The sequence below is a fragment of the Podarcis gaigeae genome (assembly GCF_964106915.1).
Source record: "Podarcis gaigeae genome assembly, chromosome: 1".
NCBI lineage: Eukaryota > Metazoa > Chordata > Lepidosauria > Squamata > Lacertidae > Podarcis > Podarcis gaigeae.
In genome coordinates this window covers 41,271,249-41,284,915 of record NC_139678.1, presented here as the reverse complement: position 1 = coordinate 41,284,915, position 13,667 = coordinate 41,271,249, and the positions used below count along the sequence as shown (strand labels likewise).

At 40.9% G+C, this 13,667-nt stretch overlaps 1 protein-coding gene across 4 annotated transcripts in view; it reads left to right on the top strand.

Moving 5' to 3' along the window:
• Window positions 1-13,667, top strand: part of AVEN (apoptosis and caspase activation inhibitor) — a 104,459-nt gene that overhangs the window by 69,761 nt on the left and 21,031 nt on the right. The window contains exon 1 of one of the 4 annotated variants that reach the window (XM_083745229.1): window positions 7,373-7,685. The exons of the other annotated variants lie outside the window; for them this stretch is intronic. Within the exon in view, the coding sequence (XP_083601355.1) occupies window positions 7,469-7,685 (217 nt within the window). The 5' untranslated portion in view covers window positions 7,373-7,468. Of the gene's footprint in view, window positions 1-7,372; window positions 7,686-13,667 lie in introns of those variants that run through there. 4 annotated transcript variants of the gene reach the window in all.

The window sequence follows — 13,667 nt, the reverse complement described above, 5'->3', positions numbered from 1 at the left end:
CTGTAGTAGGACAGCCCCTGCCCTTAGACTTCAATTATTTAAAAGTGTGATAGAAAATAAAAGACCTGGAGAGGAGGAGGAGGGGGAAAGGCAAACCTGGGCAACTTTCTTAAAGTTCGAGTTCTTACAGTAGCAATCTGGGATGGAAATGGCTAAAAAAGAATGGCTGTCACCGTGTGACAGCTGAGGAAGGCCAGAGACTCAGCAGAGACAATGGAATAGCTCCGCTTCTTTTCCCTGTCCTCTGCAACCCACTGGCGCATGTCCTGTGAAAATTTTCACTGTATTTCTATCACTTACAAACATACTGCAAACTGCTTTCCTAAATTCCTTTGATTTAAAAAGTGACTTAGCGTATAGTATCAAAAGAGTGCAATTGGAGAGACTATAGCTCAGTAGTGTATGAGACTGCTGCCAGTTGGTGGAGATAATTTTAGGTTAGATGAACAGAGTCTGACCTGGTGTAAGGCGGGTTCCTATCTTCCTAAATTTCTTGGGGTAGAGGACATGGGATAAATTTAAGAAGGTCTAAGTTACTTGACCAGGCAGTTTGGAGAATGAAATATACTTTGTTTTGCCTAGCATTATACGGTAAAAATATTAAAGCAACCAAGAGAAAGATATCACTTGGAAACCTGGAGATTGTAGGACACCTTCCTGAATGAAGAGATTAACCTCTATTATGTTTACAAGACTATGTGCTAAATTGGCTAGGCCTAGTCAGTGACCTTCATGGGTGAGCAATGATGTTCAGTGCTCCATCTATTCCCTGTTTGTGGAATGCTGTCTGCAGGGAGGCTAACCTGGCACCTAAAGATATGTAATATGTGTTCAGCTGATTAACATTATATGGCTTTTTAGTATGTACGAGGGGGGTTATTAATTTGCTTTTTGCTTTTGTTTTATTATGCCTTTTGTATTCTCATTTTGTTTTTTTTCTGTTGTGTACCACCCTGAGATCTTTGGATGAAGGGCAGTATACAAATTGCATTAATAATAGTAATAATAGTGATCTGTTACACCCCACTGCCTTGTAAAATGTTTAGATAAAATGCTTGTGAAATTCAGATCTGACACTGAGATGATGCTAAATTGAATTATTGCTGTAGGTATGGTTATTGCAAAACTTTGGGTAGGCAACTAAGTATTAATATATGATTGCTGGATTGCTAAAACAGTCTTTAGAACAGCTGGGATTTTTCATTTGGCCAAACTTAATTTGCATTAGTCTGAGAGAATAGTGTTCAGAAAGGAAATTTAAGTTTGCCTTATTAGTTAAAGTCTGTAGTATTTTAAAATTACATGTTCAAAGTCTTATTTCTGAATGATAAATTATTTTGCTTATTTTCTATAAGCAGTGCAAACTTTAAACATGCAGTAGCTATTAAGTTATTAATAGTTATCTCTATAGTTATTAATCAGTTATCTCTATAGTTATTCATAAGTATGCCCATTTGGGCTCATAGAATCACTTTTGATCCAGTGGAGGAATCTGCTAATGGAAGAGGAAACCTGCTCTCACAACTCTCAGTGCCCCCCTCCCCTAAAATATGAGCTCCAAGACTTGGTGAACCCTCCAGAACAGGTCTTTTGGCCTTACGTAGCCTAAGCCCTTTCTTAAAAATTGGCTCCACAAGTGGCTCAATTGTAGCATGGAACAAAATTTTACACATTGCTTTCCTATCAAGATTCTAGTATTAAACATTATGGCTTAGAACTTAAATTGTTCTTCCATTTGTGTAAAGAGTGTGTGTGTCTTCCACCAGCAACTCCCTTCACTTTGAGCTCCTGCACCCTACCTCTAACCATTCTCAAAAGTCCCGCTGAGAAACAGATTTTGGGGGGGCACCAAGTGCTTAGAGGGATGCGGAAAGTCCTGAACCATGAACTAACTGTGTTCTGTAGACTGAAGAAAAGCTAGGATAGAAGTCTGTTAAAACTTCCATAAGGTGTTAGTGAAAATGATGGGTCAAAATCTTGATGACCATCAACTTACCTATGATAAACAGGGAGAGATTCTAAAAGTGTGGCATTTGAAAACAAATTTCCTAGTTTTTCTCAAATGACTGTACTTTATTTCAGTAATTATGAGATGAAGCATTGTGAAAGGAGTCATACTAGATGATAAAGAGAATGAAACCTTGACAGGAATCCTTGACCCTGAAAAGGATGTAGAAAAAAATACACAGTTACACAAAACCCAGCTAGAATATATGGAACAACAGAACCTATAAACAAAAGCAATTTTTTTTACCAGCTTAGAAAAGAATTCCTGTTATATGGAGGTGGTATGTATGTCTTAAATTTTTGCATCTCAGCCAATTTTTTTTAAAAAAGATCTTACCCAGGGGTCAGCAAGGTTTATCTTGCGTGGGCCAGATCCATCCCCCGGAGATCGCTCTGTGGGCTGGATCGCGCGTGCGATTTTTGGTGTCTTCACAGACGCAATTTCTGGTGCTGCGGAAACGAGTCCCCGCGCCACACTGTGCCGGTTTAGCACAGTGCGCGTGCGGGCAAGTCAGTTTGGGGGCGGCTTGTGGGCTGTTCAAATGGCCTCCACGGGCTGCTTCTGGCCCATAGCCTTAGGTTGCTGACCCCTGCTCTTACCATTATAAAAATAAACTGAGCAAATAGTCTTTCAATGATTTTCATCTGTTAAACATACATAAGATATATACACAATAGATCAATAGACCTTTTTCAACTCAAGAGCCATATTTCCTAATGGGCAGGACAATGTCAAGAGATTTGGAGAGCTTTGGATCCAGCAGATCCAAACTCTCTCTTGATGCACTCCTAAAATGCCCACCCTCATCAGAGCACCAGTGGCAGATGGGCAAGGTCATTTCTATGCTGTGACGTAATTTATGGCTGTTTGCGTGTCCTTTGAAGCCCGGCACGCTTCCCTGTCCAGCTCTGCTTTCCGTCAGCCACTTGTAGCAGAGTAAACACAGTGTAGAAACTGATGCGGTGCATGTGTGATAAATCAAGCTACTGACGAGCGTTTTGGCTTAGCTCTTCTCTTTAATCGTGTAGAAAAACATACATAACTCAGACAGAAGTTAGACCCGGTGAGCGAGCACACATCTTGCTTCCTCACCGTCAGGAGAACAGAACAACAGACTGAACACACAGAGAAAGAACACTCCCCTCTGTGAAAACTAGCCACGCCTCAGGAATGTGAGACGTCACTCAGAACTTCTTAACCCTGTAAGTTCTGATTCTCTCCACAATTTCTGTACTTCCTGGGAGTGGGCCTCTTAAGAGTTGATCTCCCTCTATGCCCATGGAGTAATACCCTATTGTCCCTTCAACACCCAGGAACCACAGAATTGTGTCCCAAGGGAACAGGGCTCAATACCATTGAGCACTCTAGGATTGACTTCTAACCAAATGTGTATAGGATTGAACTGTTAGGAAATTGACCTGAAACACCATACTCCTTAGATTATGGGAATTTTAGCTTTCTTTTCACTAGTATCTGGTCCTCAAAGTTGAATTATTTTTTTTAAGTATCTCTGCAACATACAGTAAACACAGAGGGACTAATTCCCACACCAGCACCTGCAGATGGTTGGGAAAATAATCTTACAAATATTTGGCTTTGACAGCTTGTAAATTGGACAACCAGCTAAGTGGTTTGGCTGTGCTGTTTCCTTATGGACTGAGAAATTGCCACCTGAATGTTTATGAAGATTAAAGTATCCAAGCCACAGTACTTTTTATGAGAGAAAATGTCTTCTTTTGTGCTCAGGCAGAAGATGACTGACAATTTACCTTGTAGGGTGTTTTATTTTGGCATGCTTACCTAGAAGAAAAAATTGTGAATGCCTAGATATTTTCATTTCACAACATTAAAAAAAATTTGAAATAAGATAAACAATACTTCATATATTTTTCAAAGGACCACTGTCCCTTTTCCCTCCATTCCACAAATTAAACATAAATTATATTATTGTAGCAACAAGATGTTTGCAAATACAGGAAAGGGCAAGTTACCATGCAAACATCGAGAACAATTAAATAAAAGTAATTGTTTTCTATTTCCCCTCTGATTATAGGCTAAATAATATAAAAACTTAATTATATATAATATTATAAAATAAACTTGAACATTTATTGAGTTTAATCATATTTTTGCACTATTGCAAACTAAGATTTCTGACATAGAATTGAGCTTTGAGTTACCTCATCAGCAACAAAATTATCAGAGCTCGGTGAGCTTTTAATTCACATTCAGTTTTTCATACTGGCCTTCACTGTGTATTTGAGGCTAAAGGTAAAAAGCTCTGTTTAATTTTTGGTTATATCCCACATCCCCAGTTAAGAGATGCAGTTTGCTTCAGAAATAGAAATGATAATACAAATGTAATCCCATCAGGTTTCAAAGCAGAATCCCATCTGTGTGCAATCATCTAATCTCTATGGAGAGAAAAAATGGATTGTGGACAATTCCATAAAATTTTAATCTATGCTGTTTTCCCATTGATGCATTTTCTGCAATCATTCTGTTGTGTCACAATGAAATAAATTGTTGGAAATATATATCCAGGACCTAAGGAGTACACATATGTGTGACAAGAATAGTAAATTGTGTTTCTGCACACTTTTAAAACATTAGAAATAGTCATGTAACCTTTTGGGTTGAGATAAATTAGCCCGTCTCCTTGGAGAGGTAGTAGGGTGGTGCCCTCCAGCTGTAGTTTGAGTCCAGCTCCCATCAGTCACAACCAGCATGGCCAGTAGTCAGGTGTTGTAGTTCTACAATGTTTGAGAGCTACCACATTGGTTACCCACGCGATGAGGATGTTCAGTAGATGAAGTCTGAACAGAAAACAAGATTCTGCTACAGGCAGTTGACTCTTTTACTTCATCTACTAATTTTAGAATGAGGGAGTAAGAGGTCTGTTCATATATTTTCTGGTAGCTTTCCTACACTATCCATGCAGTTGCATCAGAGGGAGAGGAGAGACAGTGGGTTGTCTCCAACACAGCACGTTCCATCAGCACAATAATTTCTGCATGTGTAACAGAATGTTCTTACCTTCTCCTTGCCCCATTTCCTCCTAAATCTATTCTAGGGGTTCCCTCAATCCTATGGAGCAGATCTGGGGAGAGCAGGTGGGAGGAGGGGGGAATTCTGTTGTGTAAGCAAAAATGCTTGTGCCTATGAGACATGCTAGTTGAATACCAACCAGTGAACCCCTCTCTATTGGCTTAACTGGGACCATCTAACGGGGGGGGGGGGTGAAAACATACAAGCCTCATCACTAGAGAAATGGTATGTGGTTCAGCTCATCTCTGTAGTTGTTAAAGGATCTTTGATGATATTCCATGTATCAAAGAGGAATGAAATAATATAATGTGGATCTTCCCTCAAGGGATAATCAGACCCAAGTATTTTCCTCTTCAGACATAGAGGAATCTGACTCAGAAATAATCTGGTAAATAGGAATAGTGTCTGGCTTGGGGAGAGAGTGTTGTCCTGTGGTAGTGTTTTCTCATTCATAGAATTCACTGCAGGAGGAAACACTCAGCAGGAAAACAAACTGTAGAGCACCAAGACTGAAAATATATCTGTGACATTCCCATAAATACACATCCATCCTAGAGTCAACATCGTAAGGTAAATTTCTGTGAAAAAGAAGATTTTGTGTCACACCTTCTGGATCCTGAGCAATTGGAGCATGGTATCCTTAGGTCAAGGGAGCAATGTTAAAATGGTAGAATATAGGAGCTATATCTGAGGGATGATGGTGGATATGACACAGATGGTATTTTAGTTCTCTTAGTGTGCCAAAGGGTTGGGTGGGAGCTCCAAATTTAATGTCTAGCAATATGGAATGGTAGCATCCAAAGTAATCCTACATTGATGCTCAATCAGGGTTTTCTTACAATAAAGTTTATTCATGAGTACATTGGGAGAGTACCAAATTCAAGCTGTTGGAGCGAAAACAGGAACAACTGCATATCTCTGAGGGGATATGAAATGGCAGCTTCAGGGAGACCATGTGGTTACACCAAAGAAGTCCTGGTTCACTAGGAGGGTCTGGAGAGACTTAGACAAGCCCTTGTTTATCCCCTGTTCTATCTGGAAAAGTTTATTATAAGAGACTTCAGATGAGCTGAAAGGTGGTGGAGGAGTAATTGACAATGAGTCAAAGCACCTGATGCAAAAAAGCACCAAATGTCAATCACTACTAGGGCAGAGAATAATTGGGAGTCTAGGGTGAAACTCTCCAAAGAAGCAGCCTTTTCTTTCTTGGATACAAATCTACTTATCATACCAAACAACTCCAATTATTTGAAGGGGCCCTGTAGATAACCTAGAGAAGAGATTATCTTATGGTTCAGTAAGTGGTTAAGAAACAGGAAGCAAAGGCTAGGAATAAATGGACAGCTCTCCCAAAGGTGAGATGTAGAAAGTGAAGACCCTCAAGAATTGGTATTTGGACCTGTGCTTTTTAGCTTGTTCACTCATTATTTAGAATTAGGGGTGAGCAGTGAGGTGGCCAAGTTTGCTGATGAAACCAAATTGTTCAAATAGGGATTGCAAAAGGAGCTATACAAAGTGGATGAATGGTCAGTAAAATAGCAAATGCAGTTCAGTGCAAGCAAATGTAAAGAGTTGCACAACGGAGCAAAAAAATTTCACATATATGGTACATTCCTGGTTAGAAATGGCAGTGACTGACCAGGAATAATACCTTGGGTTGTAATGGATAGCTCAATGACAAATTTGAACCATTGTGGGGCAGCTGTGAAAAATGTGAATTGCATGCTAAAGATCATTAGGAAAGGAATTGGAACAACTCCTGCATGAGGAACGATTTCAAAATCTGGGGTGTTTTAAGTTTACAAAAGAGGTAAGGGAGGCATGATAGAGCTGTGCATGGTTTGAAGAAAAGGGTAGAGAGATCTTTTCTCCCTTTCTTATAATAGTTGAACGTGGGACTATCTAATGAAGCTGAATGCTGGAAGATTTAGGACAAAAGAACACAGCACATAGTTAAACGATGGAATTCGCTCCCACAAGTTGTTGTGATGGCCACCAACTTGGACAGCTTTAGAAGAGGACCGAACAGGAGAAGGCAGCTCTCAGTGACTACTAGCCATGATAGCCACGTACTGTCAGAAGTAGTATACGTCTGAATACCTGCTGGGAATCGTGAGTAATGTTGCACTCAGGTCCTGCTTGCGGGCTTCCCATAGACAACTGGCTGGCTACTGTGAAAACAGAATGCTGACTAGCAGTTTTGTATATGTTCTAATGTGTAAACCTCAAAGGATTCCCCTACTCTTAAAAGTTATTTGTTTGTGATTATTGTCACTAAGGCAGTGGTGTAGTTTGGGGGGTGGGGTGGGAGAAGATAGACCAGGATCTACTAGAAGCTCTCTGAGTGATTTTTAGCTGAAAGCTGCCCACAGTAGCTAGGGGAACCCAGTCAGATGGGCAGCATGAAAATATATGTATATGCGCTGCACATGTGCCGCATATATTTACACCATTTGGCAGAAAACACTGTGGGCAACACAACGCAGAGTATTAACCACTATACGATCACGGCCGCACTATGGACAACGCTTCAGGAAGGGTGTCTCCATAAGCTCTGAGGAAGCGATCTTTCTGATATGGGAGGTGATCCTTGAAGTATCCTGGAGCCAAGTCATTCAAGAGCATAAAGGTAATTACTAACACTTTGAAATGTGCACAGAAACAAATTTGCAACCAATGTAGTTGTTGCTGGATAAGTGTAAAATTACCCCATAGGCACCCGTAACAACCTTGCTGCTGTTTTCTGGACCAATTGATCTTCCAAATATTCTTCAAAGGTAATTCCATGTAGAGTGCACTGCAATAATCCAATTTTGAAAGATTTTCAGTGACTATTACCATAGCCAGGCTTGTCTATTTTTAAGTTTTGGAAGTACTTCTGAGGTTTGTATCATCAGCAGGTTCTAATCTCCAAGCGCTTTTCCTCCTTACCTTCTTCGGATGTTTTGCAAAAATTCTGAGTCACTCATCAGTCCTGAACTTGCACTAGATTTAGCTTTTGTTCTGAGTCATCGGGAATCTGATGTAGGTAAGAAGAATATTACTGCCAGGTTTGGCTTAAGAAAACAGCACAAAAATAAAGTGAGATTAGACAGTCAAAAATACATTAATTTGTTATTTTCAGTAGTTTCTTCATAATTCCTATAAATAGTATTTGTAAAGAGTTGTATGTTTTTTGAAGCTTGCTCAAAACTGCTCATATCCAACTAGTTTTGTTTAAGTGTAGAACTTGCTTGTTGAAACCCTTACTTTGTTTGGTGGGCATAACTTGAATTTATTTCATGGGAGGCTGGGAACAGTGGATTGGGTATTTTCTCTCACATGACCTCAGGCAGGAGCAAAGACTTGTGGGAGGTAGGCACTTCTTCCTCAGTTTTTTTCTCCTACCTGACTCAGCAAGATGTTACACCTGGCTCTCCTGCTTTTTCAGATAAGTTTTAATTTTGATCTCATTTTATTGTTGCATTATTTCCCCTAGTTTTCCTTAGTTTTAGCAACTGTCTTGAGTCTTGCAATATATATATATATATATATATATGCTTTCGTAGATTTTCACGGGTACAGGAATGCAGGTTTTGGTGTCCTCGGGTGTCTTCCCGTGTAAAAGTTGGGGTGTCTAGGCGACGTTTCGACGAGGTCTCACTCGTCATCTTCAGGCTGGTGCTTTCGGCTTCTTGTTACTGGAACAGAGCGGGATCTCAATGTTTGAGTTCCTATAAATACTGTAGAGGGGGTGTGGTGTCTAGCCTCCAATGTTCTGGGCAGAGAGGAAGTTCCCAGGCTAGTGTGCCTTTTCTTCTTTTGTTCCTTAATTACTTGAGAGATACCTTGAGTGATTTCTTGAGTGATATCCTGAGTACCACTTAGGTGGGTCATTAGGTGTGGATTAGTTGCTAAAGTCTTTGTGTCTTGACCTCTTGAACTTTGTGAAGAGTTTTCCTGAGAAGATGGCTGTATTGCACTTAGTTGTGCTTTGGCTTGGCTTCGTGTATAGGGGCGAGCTGTGGTTTTGTGGCTTGTGTCAGCCAGATCTGTGTAGGGATTGCAGGGGGGTGCAGCATCCGGAGGTGCCACCATGGATTGGCTACTGGATGGTGTCAGTAATTCATCTGTGGAGAGGGTCTGGGTTTGGGTCTGGTGTGGTTGATTGGTGTTGGCGTTCTCGTCGAAACGTCGCCTAGACACCCCAACTTTTACACGGGAAGACACCCGAGGACACCAAAACCTGCATATATATATATATATATATATTTGCTTTCGTAGATTTTCACGGGTACAGGAATGCAGGTTTTGGTGTCCTCGGGTGTCTTCCCGTGTAAAAGTTGGGGTGTCTAGGCGACGTTTCGACGAGGTCTCACTCGTCATCTTCATATATATTTGCTTTCGTAGATTTTCACGGGTACAGGAATGCAGGTTTTGGTGTCCTCGGGTGTCTTCCCGTGTAAAAGTTGGGGTGTCTAGGCGACGTTTCGACGAGGTCTCACTCGTCATCTTCAGGCTGGTGCTTTCGGCTTCTTGTTACTGGAACAGAGCGGGATCTCAATGTTTGAGTTCCTATAAATACTGTAGAGGGGGTGTGGTGTCTAGCCTCCAATGTTCTGGGCAGAGAGGAAGTTCCCAGGCTAGTGTGCCTTTTCTTCTTTTGTTCCTTAATTACTTGAGAGATACCTTGAGTGATTTCTTGAGTGATATCCTGAGTACCACTTAGGTGGGTCATTAGGTGTGGATTAGTTGCTAAAGTCTTTGTGTCTTGACCTCTTGAACTTTGTGAAGAGTTTTCCTGAGAAGATGGCTGTATTGCACTTAGTTGTGCTTTGGCTTGGCTTCGTGTATAGGGGCGAGCTGTGGTTTTGTGGCTTGTGTCAGCCAGATCTGTGTAGGGATTGCAGGGGGGTGCAGCATCCGGAGGTGCCACCATGGATTGGCTACTGGATGGTGTCAGTAATTCATCTGTGGAGAGGGTCTGGGTTTGGGTCTGGTGTGGTTGATTGGTGTTGGCGTTCTGTGTGCCTCTGGATCTGGTGTCAGTTTTTGTGGGGATTCAACCCAGATGAAGCCAATAAATTCAACCCAGATGAAGCCAATAAAATCAGACTTGAAGTCACCAACATCCTCTGCTCCAGCAAACCACCCAGAAGCAATTTACACAAAGAAGAACAGAAAGCACTCACCAACCTGAGGAAAGACAACAACATAATCATTCTCCCAGCAGACAAAGGTAATGCCACAGTGGTGATGAACACATCGGACTACCAAGCAAAACTATCAAAGCTACTCCAAGATCCTGCCTACAAACCTATAAAAACAGATCCCACCACCTATCTGGAAAAAACCACCAAATCCAAAATAAAAGCCTCTCCTATCAGTGAAGAAATCCAGCTAAGAATCATCCCCAGAGAAAAATCATCCAGATGCCCCAAACTCTACGGCCTCCCCAAGATACACAAAGAAGGAACACCACTCAGACCAATAGTCAGCTCCATAGGCTCACCTCTACAAAATCTCGCTAAATTTCTCGCCAAGCAACTTCAGCCCTATGCAGAATCCATCTCTTCACACGTACCAAACTCCTTCCAGTTCATAGAAACAATAAAGAAGCAAAACCTACATCCTAATGACCTACTTGTGAGCTTCGATGTTGTATCTCTCTTCACACAAGTGCCCATTAATGAAGCCTTGACAGCTATTCAAAACAAATACAATCCCCCCGAATACATCTTGGACCTGACCAACCACTGCCTAACCAACACGTACTTCATCCACAATGGACAAAGATACAAACAGATAGAAGGAGCACCTATGGGATCACCCCTCTCACCGGTCATCGCAAACCTGTACATGGAACACTTTGAAACCAATGCTTTAGACAAGTCAGAACACAAACCCAAACTTTGGCTCAGATATGTTGACGACACCTTTGTAATTTGGCCACACGGGAAGGAAAAACTGGATAGCTTCCTCACACATCTCAACAACTTACACCCCAAAATACAATTCACTATGGAAATAGAAGCCAACAACCAACTTCCCTTCCTTGACGTCCTAATCTACAAAAAACCTGATGGCTCCCTAGGACACACTATCTACCAGAAAAAAACACACACCAACCGCTACTTACATGCACAATCACACCACCACCCTGCACAAATAAACTCCGTAGCCAAGACTCTCATCTCCAGAACCAAACGCCTGGCTGACAAAGACCACTTGACAACTGAGTTACAGAATCTCTCAAATGTGTTAATTGCCAATGGATACCAGCAAAACAGGATTACGAAGCTAATCCAAAAGGAAACACCCCCCAAAAACCAAGACACAGAAGAAAACAATGGCATGGCCCTCCTTCCTTATATCAAGGGCACTACAGATAAAATTAGCAAAATCCTCCATAAACACAATATCAAAACAGCCTTTTGCACCAACCAAAAAATAGCCAATATCCTCAGAAACCCCAAGGATAAAATCCAGTTGGAAAACCAAGGGATCTATGAAATACCCTGCAAAGTCTGCCCAGCCACGTACATTGGACAAACAAACAGACGAATAAATGCACGTATCGCAGAACACAAGAATGCCGTCAAAAAAGAAGAAAAAACTTCCTCTCTTTTCCAACACATGAAAGAAACAGGACACGAAATTAATTTTGCAGATTCCAAATTGCTCTTTAACACGGAACATCACCACAAGAGAATAATCATGGAAGCCATCGAGATAGAGAAACACCCTCACAACATGAACAAGCGTGACGACACATCCCGCTTGCCAGACATCTGGAAATTAGCCCTCCCCACAAAAACTGACACCAGATCCAGAGGCACACAGAACGCCAACACCAATCAACCACACCAGACCCAAACCCAGACCCTCTCCACAGATGAATTACTGACACCATCCAGTAGCCAATCCATGGTGGCACCTCCGGATGCTGCACCCCCCTGCAATCCCTACACAGATCTGGCTGACACAAGCCACAAAACCACAGCTCGCCCCTATACACGAAGCCAAGCCAAAGCACAACTAAGTGCAATACAGCCATCTTCTCAGGAAAACTCTTCACAAAGTTCAAGAGGTCAAGACACAAAGACTTTAGCAACTAATCCACACCTAATGACCCACCTAAGTGGTACTCAGGATATCACTCAAGAAATCACTCAAGGTATCTCTCAAGTAATTAAGGAACAAAAGAAGAAAAGGCACACTAGCCTGGGAACTTCCTCTCTGCCCAGAACATTGGAGGCTAGACACCACACCCCCTCTACAGTATTTATAGGAACTCAAACATTGAGATCCCGCTCTGTTCCAGTAACAAGAAGCCGAAAGCACCAGCCTGAAGCTGACGAGTGAGACCTCGTCGAAACGTCGCCTAGACACCCCAACTTTTACACGGGAAGACACCCGAGGACACCAAAACCTGCATATATATATATATATATATATATATATATATATATATATATATATATAAAATATATAATTCATCCATGGAGGAAAATCCTACCGGAGGCTTTTCGCAATCGCAGCTTACTTTTAGTGACTGCTGGCTCCATATCACCACCTCAAGAGGAAAAGCCGTCCTCTTAAGTGCTGAAGTTGTTCAGAAAGTAAGGAATTTTTACTGTGAAGATGATATCAGTAGAGTTTTGGCTAGTAAAAAAGCTGTGTTTCTTTTCCAAGAGAAAGTGGCAAAAGAGAGTTGAGAACAAAGAGACCAATGCTTCATAACTTAAAAGATGTCTACTTATTATTCAAGGAAGATAATCCTGATGAAAAAAAATCTTTTTACAAAGTTTTGTGAACTACGTCCTAAAGAGTGTGTAACTAAATAGTTGGGGGATTCATTCAGTGTGAGTATGCACCTATCATCAAAACCTTAAACTCATGATGCAGAGTATGCATTTAAGCATGCTGTGTCAATAACTCCTCCTAAAACTAGTGTGTAACCTGGAGTCAGAAGAATGCATGCTTCCCCATTGTCCTGAATGCCCTAATGAGTCTGTACTTCAAGATTTTCTTATGGGGTTAGAATACTTTGAAACTAAAGAAACAGTTGTTTTTAAACAGTGGCTCCACACTGACTGATCATCCCTTGAAACTTTAGTAAAACCAGTTGATGAATTCGTTGATTTCCTGATTGCAAAATTAGTAGCTAACAAGGCACCATTTTATAACCAAGTCACAGAGTCAAAGCTTAAAGCAAATGAAAGCCGATTTGGATGATCAATGTTGTTTGATTTTAGCAGACTTTGCAGAAAATTACACCTGCATTCTTCAAGATGCTGTTCAAGATTTTCACTGGCATAACATTCAGGTTACATTACACCCATTTGTTTGTTTTTAATACTTTTATTTTGCTTTAAACAAGTACATATAAATATAGACAACCAATATTACAAAGGAAAATTCCTTAATAATAATGAAAAAAATACAAAAACTACAAAAAAAAAACGAAGTACATGACACAGAACATAAGCAGCTATGGGAAAGATAAAAGAAAAGAAAAATAGGGGGGGAAAGAAAAAGAAAAAGGAAGATGAGCCAAAGCAGGAAAGCTCATCTATTGTACACTTCCATCAAGCTCACAACAGATCATTATTCTTATCAATTCTCTCTA